This window comes from Syngnathus typhle, linkage group LG7 (assembly GCF_033458585.1).
Source record: "Syngnathus typhle isolate RoL2023-S1 ecotype Sweden linkage group LG7, RoL_Styp_1.0, whole genome shotgun sequence".
Lineage (NCBI taxonomy): Eukaryota > Metazoa > Chordata > Actinopteri > Syngnathiformes > Syngnathidae > Syngnathus > Syngnathus typhle.
Window position 1 is genome coordinate 15,078,406 of NC_083744.1, and position 21,789 is coordinate 15,100,194.

Genomic DNA, 21,789 nt, shown 5'->3' on the forward strand with positions numbered 1-21,789 from the left:
GCAGGAGGCGAGGATGGATGTTCACGCCACCGCTAATTCACTTTTCACATAAGGGGGGGCCGTCCAGAAACTGATGTCAACCCTTCATACCGATTCCACGTGAGCTCCTTGTCTAAAACTTTTGCAACGTATTCTAAATTCTTTTCCAATTGAGTGCAAATGAATAGAAACATGACATTTCTCACAAAATGCATCAACGCTGCCCCAAAAGAAGAGAAGATGACAATTTATTGTCATTTATTTTGCAAAGAGCACCATCACATTTTTTTTCCAACTGGCTACACATTTGCCGACTACGTGTTTACGTAAGACCATGGCACACGGACTCGAAACAAAGACAAAGGGATCCGTTTCATATGTGAAATTTACAAGATTTCCGTTTTTAAGCAATGGAAATAAATTTCAATTTGACTTTATACTTGCAATAAGAAATCCAATCAGCTGAGTCCTGCTCAGTGGCAAACTAAACAATCCAGGGATGGAAAAGAATAAAACTAAAAGACAATTGTGAACTGAATAGGAAACCTTTTGAATCCTTATTTTCGGATTTTCCTGTTTCCGGCCTATTGAATAAATGTCAACATAGATTAACAGATGCTGCCTTTTAAAACATTGCAGGAAAAACAAACATTCACGTCCGAGTTTGTTTGGTTTTGGATGCGACTGTGAAAATAGGCGACAATGTCATCCATCTGTAGAAAAATGAGGGGGATGCCATCGTGCCACGGATAAACTCTTTACAAAATGCTATCTGGGTGTACAAAGTGTGAAAAATACTCCTATCGTCCTCATAAAAATGCCACATTGAACGAGGCAATTAGATTCATATCACCCAGCACGGGTAGAGAGTACGCTTTTTTTTTTTTTTTTTTTACACCGTCGTGACCGACAGGAAGGCGTTGTGCACCTGCGCCCCTTCCGGAGCTTTGGTCCCGTGCGTCATCAGCTCTTGGATGGTCATCCAGTTATCCAGGATCTTCTTGTTGCGCTTCTTCATCATCTTCTTGTGACTCAACTCGATGATGCTGGCCTCGCCGCTGCTCTGCGGGTTCTCCTTCAGGCTCTCCAAGCGACTGCGCTGCATGAACTCGCGCCGCTTGCGTTGCTCCTTGGCGCGGACCAGGTGCTGCTTCCTCTCCTCCTTGCTCCAGTAGCGGCCCATCTTCATCTCGCTCATGGCGTCGTCGTCCGTGGTCATGCCGCCGCTGCGTTCCTCCTTGATCTTCAGCGCTCGCTCCCGTAGGATCTTGTCGCGCACAGGCCGCTTGGTGACGTAACGGGTGCCGTCGCTGCGGATCTTCACCTTCCACTCCATTTTGGGCTCGTCCAGGAGGAGAGGCGCCGCCTGCGGCTCCTTGTTGCACACGCTGAGCAGGCTGATCTGGCTCTGGGCGTACTCCACGGCCGAGCGCTGCTGGATGAGCTGCATGTAGCTCTGGTAGTGGCGGGCGTGCGCGGGGATGTTGGTCTGCCGCTGCTGGGAACTGTGCGACGGAGAGAAGTAAGGGATCTGCGTCACCCGGGCCTTAGGTTTCCCTCGACTCCGCTCCTCCTCAGGTTGAAGCATCTGGTCCGACTCAGAGGGGTTGCTGTGGTCCGGGCTGCTGCTCTTGCCCAGCAACGGGGCCCGGCAACCCGGGACGGGGCTGGGACTGAGCGAGGGTCCGGCGGCGAGGCTGCTGCGGAGGTTCCTCTGGTTGGTGAGGCTCACCATCCTCTGGAGGGAATGTTCAGGGGAGCGATCCATAGCCAGAGGAGTACTCCGGGAGCTCTCGGCCGTGTTATAGGCGCTGGAGCTGTCCTTGTCCGACTTCTCCAGCCGCCCGTTGATGTCCGCCAGTTTGCCTTTGCCGGGCTCCCCCCGAAGGGGACTGGCTGATTGCTGGCCCTTGCGGAGCTTGTGCGCCTGCATGATGTTCTGGCACTCCAGCTCGATACTGCGAAGCTCCTCGCTGAGCATGCGCAGCTCGTGCTGGACTCCGTCCGGTTCGCCTAGGCTGCACTCGATGGTGCTGCGCCGGCTGTAGAAGAGGTCGTACTCGCCGCTGTTGCGGATCTGGCACTTGAGCTCCAGGAGCTGCTGGTAGCGGTCGCCCTCCGCCGCCACGTCCTCGCCGTCGTCCTCATCCTCCGGGCGCCGGTTGTCCCGGAGGCACTGCGACAGGCGCCTCTGGATCTGCGCCAGGACGTTCCGCTCGGAATTGTCCTGTCTCTCTTTCAGGATCCGCCCCCTGTCCTGATGCTGGGTGAGGGTGGAGCAGGTGGGCTTGTCGTCATCTTCTCGCTGGTAACAAAAACAAACACGCCCTTAGCTCCTGATCTCTGTTGCTTTTGCCTATTAATTGTGAAAAATATTATAACATAAATAATCAATTTTAATGTCGTGACCTTTGAGTGTGATTAAATTAGGCTGAAAAGTCGGACTAGATTGGATATCATTGTCATTGCACATCAGTCAAGGTCACAAGTTTTTCCTCATATTCAGGCTTCATTTTTCATGTAGATGATCCAATAAAACACACACACAGAGCAGAGTCAGTTATGCAGTCGCCCGGACTGTGTGTCCAACCTGTCCGCTCTCTTGTTCCTCCTGGAAGGCGGCCAACTCCATCTCCTCGCGCCGCTGTTCCTCCAGCATTTCCATCTTGAGTTGCTCCAGGAACTCGCTGTGCTCATCATCCAGCCAGGCCTCTTCCAGCTGCAGACGGAGGAAATTGTTATTTATGCGCCGACGTCAAAAACAAAATAGTTGCCAACGTTCTGTTGGGATTAACCGGCGACATAATGAGATAGCGTTTGCCTCCGTGTCGTCCATCCACTCATTCCCACTGGATCAGAACCATCCGCATTGGATTTTTTTTTCAAATTTATGACAGAGCCATGCTTTTTAATTAGAAATGGCTGGCGGCTCAGCTGCAGTGCGGCACGTGTCCTTCCGCTCATTCGGCCGCGGGCCTGAATGAACCCCCGTGCGGCATTAGCGTGCCATTAGCTTTTATTGCTTAGCGTCGGAAGTCAATTACAGTAGCTTGATGAGGTGTGGCTCACTGGTGGCTTCCAAGAGTGGTCTTGGCGTGGAGCAAAAGGGAGGGAACACCAGTCCGCACCGATGAGCTTGACCCTAAACATGTTTGTCTGTCCGGCTTGCTTTCTCACCTGCATCTCGGGCCTGGCCACCAGCAAGACGATGCTGCGGCACTCTTCGTTGGAGAGCGCAGCCATGGCCTCCTCTCGGTCTTGCACATCCTGCCCATTAATCTGAAGATGACAACCAAAGTGGATTAGAGCCAGACGAAAGGTGTACACGGGCACATATCGTAGTTACACACGCAAAAAGAGGTCAGCTCATCTGCAATAAAAAGCCTCCGGGACAAGACGGCGGTGGCGGCGGTTATTATGAATGGGACGGCGAGCCAGCGGCATACATACATCTCGCCGTACAATTAACTGGCCACTGACAGCGAGCGTCCATCTTTCCGCCGGCCTGACTAATGGCCCTGTCATCGGCGGATAATGGCGCCGGTGTACACGTAAACAACCCCCTCAACTCCCACTTCTGGATCAGATCACTCCACCAACACCACTGAACAATTAGAGACAACTGTTTGGTGGGATGAGGTGTCAGGAGTCTTACATTAATAAATGAAAATTGAGTGTCTAACGTCAATAATGCTGTAAGGAGACGAGAATCGCATCAAAAAGTTGTGCGTTAACAAGAAATAAAGTCGGGATGTTTCGAGAAAAACAATCAAATTTAGAGAGAAACTTGTAGAATAAAGTTGTAATTTATTGTTTTGAAGTTTGACCGATAAATACAAGATAGAAAAATTAATAAATTAATTAATAAAGAAAATAAGAAAATGAATAAATAATACAAGAAAGTAAATAAGAAAATAAATAAATACTGATATATAGTATCAGTAGTAGTAACGTTTCAGAGAAAAAAAATCCACCTGTTGTGAAATGTAGCTCACCCTTAAATCATCGATATTTCCAAATTGGAAGATTTAGAAGATGAGTAACACGCGTGCTGTTCGACACAACTCGAATCCTTTTCGCTGCCTCCAAGTCGCCAAAGCAAATCAGTGCACGATGCAACTACTTGGCCAACTAGCGGATTCAACACGTGAAGTCAAACCTCTCAACTCTCCCACGAGCTGCAGCACAGCAACCATCCAAAAAAAAAAAAAAAAAAAGTTGTTGTTGCTGAGTCTGTAAGTAAAACAGCCACGGGGGCTTTTCTCGCCTTTTAACAGTCACAGTGGGTGAAAAGATCCCCCTTTAATGTGCAGCCATTAGAAATGAATGGGGCACTTCATGCTGGGGGACAGCAGTGGACTGTGATCAATCCCCGCCCCCACTCCCCCACCTTACCTGTAATATGCGGTCCCCCTCTCGGATGCGACCGTCTTTGGCGGCGATGCTGTTGGGACAGATCTGCGAAAGGAGAGCAAAGTCATATGTTCTGATAAAAAAAAATGAATTACAACGTCACAAAAAAGGCTCTAAAACTGCCCAAAAAAGTTTTCCATTAAGGAGGATTGAAGATAAAAAAAAAGTGAACGTTGGAAATCAACAGTGTGGAATTAGCGAGACACTTTGATGATTTCTTTTCGAGATGGCTCTGAATCTCTGAGTGAATCAAAAAAAATAAAAAATAAAAAAAGTGCAGCGCCTAAATTATTCACAAGCTGTGTGTTTCACTTTGTTGTTTTGGTTTCCAAAACGGACGAGAGGGCAACACCTCTCATAGACGGTGACATTCAGCCACTTCATCGAAATGCAGCACACTCGTCTTGAACCGAATCAACTCCCACCACCACCTCTCGCTGCCAGTAGCTGTCGAGCACAAATTTATATTCCGCTCGGCTTTCAACTTCAAACGAATCGGAGACAAAAGTTAAGAGAAATGGAGGCAAGAGGACTGCAACATGTGAAAGAGAGTCTGTGTACTCATCTCGGGCTAAAAGAAAAACCCTTGAAGGTACCGTATTTTCCGGCCTATAAGGCGCACCGGACTATAAGGCGCACCTTCAATGAATGGCCCATTTTAAAACTTTATCCTTATATAAGGCGCACCGGCCTATAAGGCGCACCATTAATGCATCATGTCAGATTTTTAATCCAAATCAAATCATTCTCCATTTTATCTTTTTTATTTCAACTTCAGACGGAAACAAATTACTTTATAATCATAAAATAATGATCCATAGTCTTTTTGAGTCATGATTCATAGTCTTCAGCGGGCCACTTATGATTGATTTCAGGACACAATGCTTTGGGCCAGTTTAAATTTAGGAATTTGGTCCATATATAAGGCGCACTGGGCTATAAGGCGCACTGTTGGTTTTTGAGAAAATTTTAGGTTTTTAGGTGCGCCTTATAGGGCGGAAAATACGGTAGTTACCTTGATGGTGCTCATCATTGTCATAGTTAAAGATATCATGAAATAAAAATAAAAAAATGTCACAAGATACACAAGTCTATCTTTATAAAATGACTCTTAGTTTCCAGTACCGAAACCAAGTGTCGCTACCACTACTATTTTTGATCCATAACATTTCTATAAATCCTGATCTAGTATTTTAAATTAACATAAATTTCTTATATTTTTCCAATTTATTCCAAATATACTTGTTTTCTATCACACATACGATTCAATAATTTTTAAGAAAATAACAGTATCGTCGTGAGTACCGATACCTTAAAATAAGGCCCGGTTTCGGCCCGATACTAAAACCTGGTATTGGTACTTTGATGTGTTCTCACCTCGCTGACATAGATGGCAACGTCCTCTTCCTCATCCGTCCTATAGCACAGAGTCAGCCCCAGCTTTTCTTGACTGCTGAGTCGGCACAATTCCACTTCCTGTATCGAGGAGAGGGGATGAAATGTTGCCGTGGGCGTTGTACAGATAAAAGAAATTGCGGTTCTTCGTCAATTCTTTGAGCTTGTTTTAACTGCGACTTGAATCGATCCTTCCGGCACTTTACAAAGGCCTACATGTGAAAGGAATCGGTACATAATCGTCATCAAACATAAACCAATTAAATAATAAAACGACATTTTTTCAACAGTATTCTATTGAAATGATTTTTTTGATCAAAGTGGCATGAGCAAGTATCGGTACCGACAGCGAGTAGTCAAATATTTGCTTTAAAGAACCACTGCACCGAAGATCAAACAAAACGGCAAGATTGATTCCTCAAGTTCAAGCGGAAAATTCTGCCTAAACTTTGAACGTACTAGAAGGCAAAGTTGCCTCTGACTTTCAGGAGTCGGAAGGCGTTTGATCATGAGAGACGCTTCTCATGCGTGGGGAATTGAAATGTCACAGGAGATTTTTTTTTTTTATTTCTTCCTCAAGTCGGCACCAAATATAGAGCATCAAACCATAAATACGATCAAATTATGCTAATTCGGGCGGGGGTACATGCGGAATACGCCGTACTAAATAATTCCTCGTTTCCCCGCTGGTGAGGCATCAACAAACGATTGACTTCCATGAGGCACACATCTGCATCAAGCCCTCATTGGGGTTCCGACATTTTTGCCCGCCCCGTGCCTGCGACAATCAAATCTAAAATATAAAAACAAGACGACGCCCAGCAGGCTCCCCAGGAAAACAAAACCAGTCGTTTAACATTCTAACAAAGTGCAGCAGTGAAAGTGCTTTTTCTTTTGAAAATCCAAATTTGCTTTTTAAGTTCCCAGTAGGAGATGAGCCCACGGCACAGAGATAAGAGCCAACGGTAAATTAATGGCGGCGGTGGCGTAATGTACAGCGCAAAGTGTCGTCCCCGCCATCAAGGCGCGCTGTGGGCTGTCATCGTAATGGCGCCTTTGATTAGCCGTAATTGAAAAAGCAGCCACAAATGCACCCAGACTGCCAGATGAGCCTGTCAACAAGAGCAAAGTTGGCCTGATTTCCTCCCTCTTGATGGTCAGGTCTCATTTTACCGCGCCTCTCCAAACATCAAACAAAATATATCCAACGTTAACGCACGGGGCCTCATTTGCTCGAACAGTTCTCAACACATCAACGATAATAAAAGCTAAAGAGACATCAATTATTGCCGTGGTTTATCTCCTCCCGGTGATTAATTACTAAACGGCAGCTCGTGATCACTCGGCAAGTTTAGCGTGCGAATAAGTGAGAGCTCATGGAGAGCTATTTATTTAACTGTGCGGTTTATTGTTGTGATTGTAGCAACGTAGCGCTGTGCTAACATACTCATTTCGCTCTTTGACACTCCATTTTGGATTCGGCCTTTCGGGGTTGCTTTCCTAATGAATCGGTGATCATTTCCCGGATTGAAAACGGCTTGTTTTTTTTGAGTCAAACGAAAACTGCATCTAAGGCCGCAGTGAGGGCAAGTGAGATCTCGACGTCCACTTCTAAGAAGAACAAACGGGTGCAGGATTGGGATCGAACAACTTCAGCTGGTGGGGGAATTGCACTAATGGAAACATGGCTGGGCCGCAAAGGTGAATTGGATTTCAATGGTTCCTCGGTGAAGTGGCGGCGACACGCTCTCCTCAAGTGACACCTCCGAGTAAAGTCATTTTAAAGGATGTCCACGGGAGACGAACGGACGGACATTGACGAGTTTTAACGGGCAACAGAGCCCGCCGAGTGTAATCGGATTTGTAAATCGCAACGAGGCGTACAGAAAGCCTTTCATATTCTGTATTGTTTGCTAGCATTGTGTCACGCTGATCCGAGCGTACGCGCAAATCTCTTTGCCGGGCGGGCTCAGTGGGTGGGAGCTTTCAGAGCTACTAATTCAAACGCAACAAATAAAGACGGAGGTGAGGCGGGCTGTCACCAGGCTTTGTGCGCTAACAAAGCGATGACTTGGGATACTAAAAAAAATTGAGTGTTTATCACTATGGAAACGGGGGACTGACGATGTGGAATAAACAGTTTTGACTGGAAAACACCTTGGAACGTATTACGAGCTTAATTTGTTCTGTAACCAAACAAATCCATTATAAACGCCATTATTTAAAATAAATAATTTTAATAAATACATTTAGGTCCAGAAAATATAAACCCCTGCTTCTGTGATTTTTTTTTAATCGCAAAATCGTATTCGAATCGATTGATTGCAAACATCGTGTTGTAATCGGAATCGTTACCTCATACTCCAACTCTTGCGTCCTGTCGGCGTCGACCGGAAGCGGCGAGAGGTAGTCGGTGCCTTCGTAGTAATCCTGCTCCATGGTGTGAAGGGAGTGACAGCTGTCAGGGGGGGCCCAAAAGACAAAGAGGCGGAGCTAAGTTACATCCTCTGGTTCATTCTCTTTCAAAGCACTTCAACGGCGAGCAGTGACAGGATTTCCCGTCGCCTTTGTCTCGGCTGCAATCCGTCGAAGAAAGACGCCGTAGTGCTTGAGCGTGCACGATAAAAGTCAAGCCGCTCACTAATAACAGCTCATTCCCGTCATTTGCCTGCTGCTCTTGACTGACAAGCGCCCGCCCCCTCTTGCACGCACTCATTGTGCAGCAAGTCTATTATCATGCCAGGCAGCATCAGGACCACACAAGATAAGAAAAAAAAAATCTCAAGTAGAGTACACGAATCGGAGCATTCCAAAAACAACACGTCTTCTTACTGGAACTAGACTTGTCGCAAAGCCGCCATGTTGAAAAGGTAACTACCTCTGGCAGCAGCTGCGAGGAACGTAATCAGGCGTGACACAACATTTGTCATATCTATCGTATTGAATTCCACACTTGATCGTAGAGACGAAAGAGTGGGTTTAATGGGGCGCATTGATTACATTCGCACTCGGGGCTGCCAGTTGCCCGCTTCAATGTGTTGCCCAGTTTTTATTTATTTATTATATTTTTTTACGAGCCCATTTGCTTTAATCACCCAGTAAACCTTCGATGAGTTTAAATGGGCCTTCTTGCTATAATTGCCAACAAGGTCCCGTAGGGGATTTTGTATTTGCGCGATACATTCAAGTGTCAATAATTCTCAGATTCAGAGCAACGGTGGAGCAACGATTGCGGGGCGAATAATTACTCGCGTCTGTAAAGAAAAAAAAACAATTTAAAAAAAAAAAGAAAAAAGAAAAGTTTTCTGTTGTTCCATCCTCAGGAGATGAAACCTACTTTTTAAAATATGCTAAACTTTTCCCCATTGCTGCTTTGTGATGTGCAGAACACAAAATCAAAGTGACACCAAGGGAAATAACGACTCCTGTTTTTGTTGTTGTTTTTCAAAGGGAACCTCTTGTTGATACGCTTGATGCAAATATTCCTGTTATTAATTCCGCTGCTCCCAAGTAGAGTTCCGAGTGTTCTAACTTATCCGAACGCTCACCTGTCGCTGAGCAAGAAAGGACAGACGTCAGGCACGGGAGGCGTCGTAGGCCGCAGCTTTGCCAGCGCCACGATGTGTTCGAAGGTGATGTCGGTCTGAGTGCACACATCCACCACATGGATTTCCTGAGGCGGGCCGTGGGGTCGGCCGCTGGGGGTCCGCCGGATGACTTGGACCACGACGGGGTCCTTGGCGGGGAGGAAGCTCTCCAACGTCTCCTCATGGCTGGACTTGGACAGCTCTTTACCATTGACCTGAAGAGAAACGGAAAATCATGAGACCACCCATCCATTTTGGGAACCACTTCGGAAAAAAATAATCTCACATCTTCTTCTGGAATGGGCTAGACTTTATTGATGTAGCTCAAAGTGGTAGCAGCAGAATTCTGAAGTCTAGTTACCTTGTCTGTCTACATGTGTTGCTGCACCGTTTGTGCTCAAATAACATTTTCTCGATTCCGATTATTTATAGAACTCCAAGCATGGGAGGGCATGCAAAAACCCATTTGACACTACAACACGATGGAGCTCTACAAAGCCTCACACGCTCTTCAATCCGTTTTCCTTAAATCCTTCCTATCTCCATGAAAGGAGCAGAATTTTCCGGCAGACTGAAGACTATTTTCGCTACAGCTGGCACGAGTAAAGAAAATCATCGCTTCATTTAGCCGTGGCAATTTCTCCGGAAGAGACGCCGGGTGGATGTGAAAGTGAAGATGATCATTTAGATAAAGGATGGAGAGGAATAATCACTTTTTATGTATTTTAATTAGACCTGCTTGCACTGCTCAACTAAAGTTAGGATAAAAGTCCACATAAAATGTTCATATTACAGGCTCCAGCTCACCGCAGCAAGTAAGCAGGGTAGAAAATGGATGGATCATCATCACGCATAAAAAGGGAGGAAAGTACTTGTGACAAAACGTTTACTGTCCGCCCCCCCACAAAAAAAAACGCTTACTGCAATGCAATGTTAATGGCTCAAAGAATTTGTTGTGATTCCTACAAAGTGGTGATTTTGGAAATGAAGACTCAACTGCCAAATATACAGCACAAACTCAAAATAGAAATTCAACTAAAAAAAAAAAAAATGTTGCAAATGTCAAACTGATCAAAATGTCTGACAGCTAACATTAGCTATGAGCGACTAACGCTCTATCCGCGAGCCACTTAACCTAGCTAACCTTGTGACATTATCAAAAATGGTGTATATTTTTAAAATCTTAACCTTACATTCAAATCTCCCCATATGGAATCGTTAACTAAAAGAATAAATTGAAGAGGGGCTTAAGTATTTGATGAGGGCAGCGTTTTGAAAACAAGTTAACAAGACTGGTTTGGCAAGGAAAAAAAAAAACTGCTCCTTGGCGGAATAATTACCCGTCTGTATCGTCAGTAAGCACAAGACAAATCATATTCAACTCCCTCAGCTCCGGTGCTCCGGCCCTGACCTTTATTTGTAGTGATGCTGCATTAATCACCCGAGCAGCAGATAAACTGGGTCAGCCACTCTAGCAATGTACATAGCAGCATCTTTCATTAGCGCTACTTTTTAGCCACTCAGCATTTATTCACAATGCAATATAGGCTACAAGTAAAATGAGGCACTTTCACAATTCAAGGCGTATGCCAATCACCTCGCAGACCTGCAGAAATATTCTCCCAACGCTCCCCTGGGAGAACCCGACTCCCGTGCTTGGGCTCTTTGCTAGCCCCGGCATCAGGTGGTGCTTTATTTATTTCTTTTTTTGAAATCCTCTGTACCCTCGCGTGCCAGATGGAACAATAATCCCCAATCAACACATGAATAATAAGTGGCCTTAAGTACTGCACGAGGCAATCTGATGGCGGATGTCAGTCGAGCAAACGCACACGAGCCCAGACAAATTCTCTGTAGGCTAATATGAGCAATTTGAAAAAAGATTTGTGTCTTACAGGTTTTTGCTGTTGATGCACATCTCAAGCCACGTACCTCCTCCCCTTCTTCTCCCATTCATAAGCTCATGCAGGCAATAAAGCAGCTGTTGCGTTGATCGAGTGCAGATGCTTAATGGCTTGAAGTCTTCCATACGCGGAGTCAACTTATCCAATCGGTCCGGAACCAAACAATTATTCACCACAAGTCATTTGGCAACACGGGCGAACCAGCCGAGGATCAGGCGTCTGAATGGAGCAGCGAGGCCAAGACGCATCTGCTGGCGAGAATATCCAACAGCTGCGGCCCGAAGCGGCTTTTCCGCTCAAGGCAGAACAACTGCAAGTGACGCCAAGGGGAAATTCGGGAGAGTAACTCGAGCTTAGTCGAGGAAATCCCTTTTCTGCAAACAAAGGCGCGAACAATTTCCCGAACATGACATCACCTAAAGCTGCTCATGCCGTTTTCACCTGGAATCGGAAAAGCCCCGCAGGACAAGGATGGATGGACTTGGATGTAACGGATTGCGTATCACTGTACACGAATAACTCCTCATCAGAGAGCCAAGGCACAATACAATGACAGAGGCCGGGAAATGTATCCAGTCCATCTCTCGAGATGTCAACAGAGGCAGCGCCGGACGCCGCCCGGCCCTCCGTTTGCTTGTCAAGATGCGCCGACACAGCCGTCAGCTGGCGAAGGATCGCTGATGGAAGTGATTGATGGACTCGTTCTGTGCGGCGGCTTGGGGCGCAAGACTCATCCAGTCCATTAGCTTTTAATGCTTGCGAATTAACTGCATATATTACTTTACGGCTTTGAATACTAATTAATTGTTTTCAAGGTGCAGGAGGGCGGAAACTCGAATGAAGCAAGGTCATCGTTATTCACAACCAAACAAGGCTACGGTGGTATCCTGGCGTTCATTTTAGCCAACCAGCATGACCTTGACTTTGTCTTTTAGTATCTTTACTCAAAATATATCCACATTCCACTCGACACACCCGAAGCTTCCGTGTGCCGGCACCTGCTGCGTGAGTGGCGGCCTGCCGAGTGCTAAGTGAACGCAGGCAGATGGAGGAAGTCGAACATGTAGGTCAGCCAGCCTCGGGAGTGCGGCGCTTACACGCCAGCTTTTCCTCTTTTTAAGAGGAAGAATAAAAGGCCAACATGACCCCTAAGTGTAACCGTTAGCCCTCACAGGAAGACAGCTAAATGCTAACCGTCGAGTGAAATGCTAATACGCTAGAAACGGCTTCGTAACTCTTCATAAATCTTTTAAATGTAAACTTTCAAACTCTGAAATAAACAAGCTAACTATTGGTCCTAAAAATCAATTGACTGACTCCAGCAAGAAAACCAATGAATGGAAAATGCACCGGGCCTTTCTCAGACCGTTTCTTTCGACTCATTCCGACACATTTCATCCCATAAATGTGTCTGGAAGGAAGCCAAAGTAACGACTGTGCCACCGAAGCCAGAGTGCTCGGCCGTCACGTAGCCGAACAAATGCCGCATCCCGACGAGCTTAGCATCCAAAGCCCTCTGAGGTTGCAGATGTTTTTGTTTCACCAGGCTTCATTTGTTTACGTATTTGGTGGTCTTTCATTTGGGGAATGGCAGCATATAGATAAGAGCCAGAGGCTGGAGATAAAGTTGCACAAAAGCAGGAGGAGGGAGATATTTATATGCGGGGTGTCCGGAAGCTCCCGGGAAAGCTTTGGGAGTATTCATCTGCCTCAGACGCGTCGTCCCAAAGCCACTCGCATCTACTCGGAGAATAAACCAGACTAATACTTTCGGGAGCGCATTGTAGCAAAAATAACCGTTCCCAATTTGCCTCGCTATCGTCTGGTTTTTCTCAGCCGAGTCTGAGCGGCAACGGAGCAGAGAAGAAGCTATACGCTCTCCCTCCTGCTCGCACGAGAAGTCAAAAGAATCAACCTGTTTTCCATTCCGCCCTTGAACATCAAACTCAAGTTGCATTCAGAAACTACAAACAAGTGATTGGCGGGCGAAAAGTTTCGAGTGTAAGCCGCCTTTCAGTTGTGAAAAGTTTTAGCTGAGCGTTTTAGCTTAGCTTGGATTGCTAGGCCCCAAAATGGCTCCAAATTGTATTTGTGAAAACATACAAGTCTTTTTCATTCCCTCCCCTGCTTTGTTTCCTCGTCACACTCAAATATCTCATTTTGATAATAGGTGTCAGGATGAAGCACGGCCCGCTCGCTCTTATGACTGCATAAATCACTCTCACGCAGTCAGCGGAGAAACACTCCAACGACATGAAACCGAGAGCGCCGGACGCTAGGGAAAGCTGACAAAGCCGCCGACATCTCAACACAAACCAATATATGAGCCCCACTTGAACCCCTCCAACCACATAAAACACACTCCCGCGGGGCAACCCGGGTTATTTTCACATTTAAAAGCTCCGCGCTAGGCTGCTAGCGTCGTTTTCAACCAGCAGAAGATTTGATGAATTCTGTCAATTTTCTTCCCAGAGCACCAATCTTCAGATGGAGTGAGCCGCACCTTCAACATGTATCACCTTTTTCCAGCCGGTCGCCTTTGTGGGTTGCTTTTACTATCCAATCGCTTGGCGCAAAGATGGCTGTTGTAAAAAAATGAATAAACTTGAGCATTTATTTTTCGTGCGATATCTGCAGAGCAGGATGGCGATGGTTATGGACAGATAGTAAACAACACAAGCTTGTACCGGTCATCCCTCAAGCTAGCATTTATTTATTTCATTTAGTCGACCCCAAATGCAAGCGACATACGCAATGTTCATCCAATCGCATTTTCCCAAGCAGCCTTAATGTAATGCCTTCCCCACAACGATTCAAAAATATTCTCTGGAGTGTTAGGTCGGAGTACAGCAAGATGGGGAGTGGAGGAAATTGACATGCAAAGATATTCATGAGCATCCACCGATCTCCAGCTTCATCCTGGTCACAAACGGCTTATTGCTCAATGAAGGGGAATGGGTGGATTGGGAAATCTTATGGCGGGTTTCAACTGGTGGGGGAGTGCCAAGTTAATAAGCTTGCTCAAGGTTAATGGTACATGAGGGGTATATTTGTTGGGGAGATTTCGAGATGCTCATTTAATCTTTGCACTTTTAACTATAAAAATATCACATGGTGTTTTAGTGTGGAATGGAGGAGAAAATCAAATTAGGGCCAAAGTTTTTAATTACTGCTGATTGGTGAAGGGGCACCGGGTGCAGATGTGCATATCGACATTGTGACGACTAATGGTGCCGGATCGCCACTTAAAATACTGAGAGCAAGGCGATGAAATGCAAAATTTCCTTGTTAATCCCGCCATTTAAAAAAAAAGAAAAAATTCCCACGGGGTTCCGAAGGCGAGTCGACACAGGTGGCAGATGGCAAATGAGTTGTGTCACCGACATCCGGGGACGGTCCCCGTGTGGTGGTCCTGGGTATGATCCCCTTTTATTGCTCTATGCTCAAGATGGCAGATGAGGCAATTAAAAGTGGATAAGCACTATTTACACACTTCCAGACGCAATGGTGAGCACAACAAAGACAACTCCTCCCCAGTCCTTCCCCCCTGCCAACGGGCTGTGAGGGAAGGGAGTGGCGGCTGGCTAACTAGCGAGGCTAACCGCTATTTTCATCCAAAAGCCATCTTATTTTTCCTACTTTTTGATTGTGTTGCCTTATGAGCCGGAGCGTTATAGCGAGTCAAGCTAATTGGGAGTTGAGATATATATTTGCATATGCAAAAAACAAGATTTCATTTATTCGACCTCAAGCTTTAAAAGGTTGTTGTGGAATCAAGTCATCATAATTGTACAATAGTATGATCAAGTCTTTTTATTGACGATCATCACCGATTTGGAAAAATCATCTGAGCATTTGAAATGCAGTTATGGAAAGTGTAATTTTCGACCCAAGTTGATGCCAGACTCTGCCCACATTTATTGACAAAGGGAAAAAAAAAATCTAAACTATAATTCAGCACTTCCCATCTGTCCACTATAACCATTTGAAATTTGGTACTGCCCCTAGGAGTAGTTTTTTATAGGACGGCTGGTGGAAATTGCCAAATTTGAAAATTACAAATTCAAATCAGCCGAACATGCTGTTTGTTTCCCCGCGATCGTAATTTGGTCAGATTTTTGTCATTAACCAAAATATGGTGACTCTGAAAAGCAAACCAATTTGCATATCGTGGCTCGGCAGCCCGCTGCAAATATGACGACCGTCAGGACAATGGCGGGTTAACGATTTGGATGTTTTGAAACTTTTTCATCTGCCACTTTTGCAGACTAATAATCAAGACACAATTATCTCCTTCACAAAATTGTGACAATGAAAAGTTGCTCGATGGTAAGACTGTTCCGTCAACAAGATCCAAAGTTGGCACCAAGTAAACAGAAATTCTGAGAAAAGATCAAACACCCTGACCGCAAATATTGACAAACGACAATCTTTGTCACACTCATGTCGAACAAAAAACGACTTTATGATGTCTCTAAGAAGAGCTAGATCCAAACTTTGGTGGCATTCACAAGAGGACATTGATGAAGCTGCTGTCCCTGATCTTTTCCGCGTAACAAGCCGTGGCACAATGCGCGATTAAAACCGAGGACATTATCTTCCGAGTGGGATCGCCGGTGTCATCAATCTGCCTCGAGGCACCCTGATGGGTCTCTCGTGAGAAGGAGAAAAAAAAAAAGTCTCTTGCGAGAGGAGAAGAGGTTCCCAGAGTGGTTGTAGTCGTTTCTCTCTTTCCAGTCTTACTGAGCTTTCCTCAGTCAATAAACAAAAGCAAGCGAGAGGAAATTGTTGGCTTCGTGCTGTGTCCTGATTACACAGTTGGAAGAAGGAGAACGAGAGGAAGAGCCACTTTATTAAATAAATAGCAAGCTGTGATTGCATCACACCAGAGATGCCTTTGATTGTGGAACTCAAGTCAACAATCTTTTCGAGTTGATTGATTGATGATGATCTTCAAGATCCTTGAGGGGATTTTAGTAGGAAAGTTAAGAAGACTTTTTGTCCGATCATGATAGATCAACAATCTCCTTCTTGTTTGACTCGGACAAGGAAATCAAAGCTGGTCGACGTGCGAGTGACAACTGTCAAGGCAGACAAGAAAAGGATTTTATTGGCCATCGCTGGTGTAAAATCCAACTGGCGTGACAACAGTGCGCCTTCTGATGATAGCAAACACTGTCCGCCACGCCAGTATGCTCAGAATTTAATGAAACACCTGTCGGGATGCGTTTTCACAGACCTGAAGCTTTGTGCGGCAAATGAGCTGTAACATTACTTTTTTTTTTTTTTACCACCATGCTAGTAATGTGTGCAAAAAAAAAAAAAGGAAACTATGAGTTCTTATTACGATTGCCCGGAGCAGGACTTGGTATCTGCCAAGTGTGTGTTGAGCCTAATTGCAAGAAAGTTCTGGCTTTGAATACCAATCAAAGTCTTTCTAAGACCACGCTGAAAGCAAACCAAGACAGTCGTAGAATAGGAATAGATTTTGGAGAGGCCTGATCTTCCTCTGAATTTGTCAGAAAAAGCTTCAACGGCGATGTAATCAATTGTTTTGGCATAATTCAAATTATTTAATTAATAATAATAATAATATAAATAATTCAATGGACAACAAATCTTCTGATGAGGTTAGAAAAAAGTCGGCGGAGATTCCAACGGACCTCTTCATTTCTTCCCCCACTCATTCCATTTATTCTTCCGCTGCGACACATTAGCGTCAGTATCGTAGCAACGGAAACTCGTGGGGTCTCGCAAGGACCCCCAGTATAATTCCCATGTGCTATTCCTGTGATTGACAGGTGAGCCAGACCGGTCTTCTGTTGTAAATCACTAAATAAACAGCAGAAGATGCTCGCAAGTTCCTCTTGAGTGATTCCGCTGGAAATGTTGCTGAACATATTGAGCCGATGGATGCGATCCAGGGCGGTACTATTTTCAGATTCCGACAAGTGTGTTTGCATCTGATGGGGAACATGCTAACATATGCGTGCGTGGTAGCAGCAAGCGTCTTCACGCTGGATCCAGAAGGTAAACTCGCATCAAATTATTAGTGCAGCGGCACGACGGGGAATATCGTCCTCCACTCCACCGTTCATCCCGGGGTAGATTTATGACAGTGCGATTGCTCCTGCGCATAATTAGTATTGTTGGACCGGGCTTTCTCCAGACTGCTGCAAGGCCATGATTAAAATGTTATCAGCTGTTCAACCGTATCACTGCCACGTTTTGAATCCCGTGAGAGCGTAAACGGACTCCAGACGCCCGCAACTGGACCGGACGGTGTTTCTTAGCGGTCCTCAAGGACATCGGTTGGACTGGGTAAATAGAATCTCTTGGCAGAGAGGAATGACAGCTGTTCTGGCACCGCGGCAAGGAGCGCAAGGTATGGGGGGGTAATGAAGCCAAGGAAAATCTAGAAGACCAGGCGAAGACGGGGCCTCAGGGATTTAAAGCCGTGTTCAAACAAATAACGCTTCTGGGGGGAAAAAAAAAATGTCTGGCAAATTGGCATACTCATGGGAACAACGTGACGACCTGACCCGATTCTGAACAAACTCCGAAAATCACTTCATTAGCAATGAACTATTGTAGCATTCTAACGTTTCAGGATGAATACGACCATTTCATTCATGCTCGAAAGTTTGCAGAAGAGCAAGGACGTCGGACGTCGATTCGTTTCGCTTCGACGGATCGTGGCTTAAGGTGATGGGAGTTACTGAGGAAAAGATGTTTTTCCACTAACAAAGTGGAGTCTGGAATATTTGGGTCAAGAGTGGAGGAAGAAAAGCAGAGATGAAGACTATTTGTAATCACCTTCTAAAACTTTCCTCGCTGTCCAAATAGTTTGTAAGCCGTTTTATCTTGTAAGCTTTAATTGCGGCGCACCTCCCGCCAAGAGTAGAAACGATTAATCACTCGGAAGTAGAGCAACTGCCCGCACTCCACTATCGGTCCTCGCCGCAAACACGAGCTCTGAAACCAGAACCCACCGCCTGAGAAAGGTTGACATGCCTGCTAACGGCGGGGTACGTGGAAAAATGGAAGTTTTGTTTTTGTTGCGTGTCCACGTTTGGCAGGAGATGGCGTTGGTTCAGGCGGCCCGCTTGGCAGGGATGACCGCTCCACGTGGAGCCGATGTAACACGAGAATGAGACCAAATGGCTCCCGCCATTGGAAAGCAAAGAGGGCAGACTGCTGAGGGCATCTGCTCAGGGTTTCTAATTTGATGAGCTCAATTGCTTGGCAACGCAGCGTGTGCTCCACCGTGCTTCTCTGATCAACATTTTCTCAAGTTGGAAACAGGCGCTAAACACAAACAATTAGCCAGACTCATAAAATATGAACCATATTGCAAGTGGAAATGAAGCCGTGTTTAAAAAAAAAATGCACAAACACGCGACGGTGTCATGACAAACGCTAATTGGTCCCAAACAGCAGAGGGGGCAACCTGTTAAAGCTCGCTCACATCTGGTATGCCGACTTTCCACGCTCGCGGTTTTGCACATTTCCTTCTCTGCCAAACGGCAACATTTAGCGAGGGGAGCGTGACAGCTCAGTGGGCGGAGAAAAAGGGGGAGTCCATATGGACATGGTATGATGAGTTTCAGGACGTAATTAAGAGTCTCTCCGCGGAGTTCTTCACCCGCTGATGAAGAGACACTTGCGGCATGAGGGAATCCAGAGACACCTGGAGGGGGAGGGGCGGAGCTCATTTCTGACAAAGACTTCAGTCTTCCTGCACTTTCTTTCACAAGCATGACGTGTATAGATAGTAACAGGAGGACAATCTCTTCATATAAAATGAAATATACTATAAATATAATATATTTAAATGATTAATAATAATAGTAAATATAAAAAGGTTGCCTACTGGTAGGCTAATAGGACAGATATGCTTCAGATGCTTTCTTTCAGTCGCCATCAGATTCTACACTATGACTTTGAGTGTGTTTGGCTTTGTTGCGTTTTTTTCGTACTATTTTTCAATAAAATGATTGAAAATGCATCGGCAGTTGTGTACGGCATATCCTTAACCACATGTCGAAGAATTACAATACATTCCAACTAGCGGTTTTAAGCTAGTTTGATTTAGCTAACGATGTTTACGTTATTGTGTTAGCATTCCGTTTCGACATGCTGCCTATTAATGTGACAGTAAAAGAGCCACTCACTATCTCAGAACAATAAGCTTATTTTCAAGAGTGGCTTCAGTGCAGACATGTTGAATAAATCAGGAAAAAAAATGCTAAACCGCTTCCTGCCAAATTCATTTCTAGCTTGAGGAAGTGCTAGCATGATAGATTTTCCCCAAGCAACTGGGGGTGTTTCCACACTGTCTGCGAGTCTCCCCCAAGTGCGAGCAAATGTAGTGGAGCTATAAAAAGGTGTTTTGGCACACTTGGACACGCTCCCAGACAGAAAGTCAAACAGCAAAGTGTCAAAGACGAGCTACCTGCCATTCCGTGTGGTGTCGGCGCCCTGATAGATCGCAGCTCTCGGGAGGAGGCACTTCAAGAAACTCCCAAACATATTCCACTATTGATTAATTCAGTTAAAAATCAGACGTTGCCGCGATTGATCTGCTCCACCCCCCACGGCGGCCTCCCTCAAGGAAAATGCCATTCCCGCATTGAATTTGCTCGTGTTTAACGACGATTACGTTGAGTCGGTGTCAGCTCTGGGGTCAATAGCGGATCTTTTAGCGCAGCCCATCATATCAAAGCTGCATAAATCGGAGGAAAGCAGTGTCTGCTGATGCAAACTGTACGCCGGCCGATGTCTTCGAGGCTCAGAGTTGATGACGCGTCGGTGACATTAATAGACTAACACTCGGCACTCCCCTGACATTATCCCGTCTCGTCACTCTCGAGTCGCGCCGCTGTCTCCCAGTCACCGTTTTACCCGAGAGGACGTTGCGATCGATGGGAAAGGACGTCCGCTGAGGCCTCGCTGACGTGGTGTTTACTCCGCAAACAAAGACCTTCACTTGTCAGCTGCACAAGTTCATTAGCATCACTTTGTTTTTTCCTATCTTCAGCCAGTCGCAGCAATCGAGGCCGTTTACACCACTTGCAAGTTGCAGCGTATTTTTTTAAAACCACACAATGATTGCATATAAAAACAAAAACCAAGTTACAAGGACAACATATATATTTAAGTGTGGATGTGCCTTTAAGAGGCGGAGCCTGGTGGGCTTTAGTGGAACCTTGGGGAGTTTGCGTGCGAGTGTCTGGATGTGAGCTGTGGACAACAGCAGGTCCTCATAAGTATGTCCTTGACTTGGGGTCGTATTAATCCTCTGGTTTACTAGGAGCTGCTGTTTTGGTTAGCAACAGAGTACATATGGGCACATTTACCAAATGAGGTGATGACAGTTATTTGTTTGTTTTTCTCCTAAGGGGCGGGCCTAAATTTGTGTTGATGGTAACTAAGGAGTAACACTGTGCTCCTCTTTTGGCTTCGTTCAGTCTGCCAATATGACTCCGTGCGAGAATCTGGCTGGCGTGGGAGGTGATGGGTTCGACTCCGATGCCGCAGGGGTGAGAAATCAGTCGCCATTCCAACCTTGCTAAAACCACATTAGTCTCCCGCTGTGAATTTCCGCGTAAAAATAGTTTGCTCGCATTGCCGCGTTGTTATGTGTCACCTTGCTTTTGCTCGTCAACACGCCGACGTTTACGGCAATTTATTCCAAGCGCCGACAAATTAATTAACACAGATGCTGATGCTATCGGACTGGAATGAAATTAGCTCGCCTGCTTGACGATCTCGGGCGACAATGGTGAAAGCCTTTGTGATGTTCATCGCAAATGCGGCTCATTAAAAGCGTGCAACAGCCGCGGCCTCCACAAAAGGCAGTTTCAAAACAGAAAAAACACAATGTCCCCATTATTATTATTTTTTTCTTGACCCATCTCACACCCCGTCTAGAAGGTTCCTACCTCAAAAGCTAAGCAAAGCACGTAGGACAAAGGCAAGGTATCGAGGCGGTCCCCAGATAGACAATGACCACGTCAGTGTGTGAATACGTGTCAGCCTTCTCATCAAATACCTGGCAGGCTGAGCTTATCACGGGAGCTTCAGGGGAAGGGCGCTGACCTGCCGAGTGACACCAGGCGCTGCCGCCTCACACGCACGCACACACCTCCATGTCTCAGGGGCATAAAAGTAAGAGCGATGGAAGAGAAAGAGAGACGGTGAGGCATCGGCAGCGCCACCCGTGAGCTCTTTATCTCTTTATCGAGCGTATATCACGCAAGCAGCACCTTGCCTGACACTGCTATTTCTCCAAATGTCAGTGCAGGTGTTGCAGCTGATATCTTAAAGCTATTTTTGGGAGGGTTGGACGCAAAACCTATTGCAAGGTGCAGATAAGTCAGTCGACAACAAGCAGGAAGACAGAAACATACTTAGCGGTGCTAATTTGAAGATGATAAATATGGCGTTAAAAAGTAAAAAAAGCTATTTTCCCGAAAACAAAACAATAACTCCCGAGGGAATGTTGTATT

General features: G+C 45.8%; 1 protein-coding gene across 1 annotated transcript in view; it reads right to left on the reverse strand.

Annotated features, from left to right (window-relative positions):
* Nucleotides 1–165: 165 nt before the first annotated feature.
* The window catches only part of LOC133157375 (PDZ domain-containing RING finger protein 4-like), a 64,808-nt gene continuing 43,184 nt past the window's right edge, over nucleotides 166–21,789 (reverse strand). Inside the window, exons 2-8 of the mRNA XM_061283868.1 lie at nucleotides 9,336–9,589; nucleotides 8,143–8,245; nucleotides 5,770–5,868; nucleotides 4,375–4,437; nucleotides 3,157–3,258; nucleotides 2,570–2,698; nucleotides 166–2,284 (exon numbers count right to left, since the gene is read on the reverse strand). Of these exons, the coding sequence (XP_061139852.1) occupies nucleotides 872–2,284; nucleotides 2,570–2,698; nucleotides 3,157–3,258; nucleotides 4,375–4,437; nucleotides 5,770–5,868; nucleotides 8,143–8,245; nucleotides 9,336–9,589 (2,163 nt within the window). The 3' untranslated portion in view covers nucleotides 166–871. The remainder of the gene's footprint in view (nucleotides 2,285–2,569; nucleotides 2,699–3,156; nucleotides 3,259–4,374; nucleotides 4,438–5,769; nucleotides 5,869–8,142; nucleotides 8,246–9,335; nucleotides 9,590–21,789) is intronic.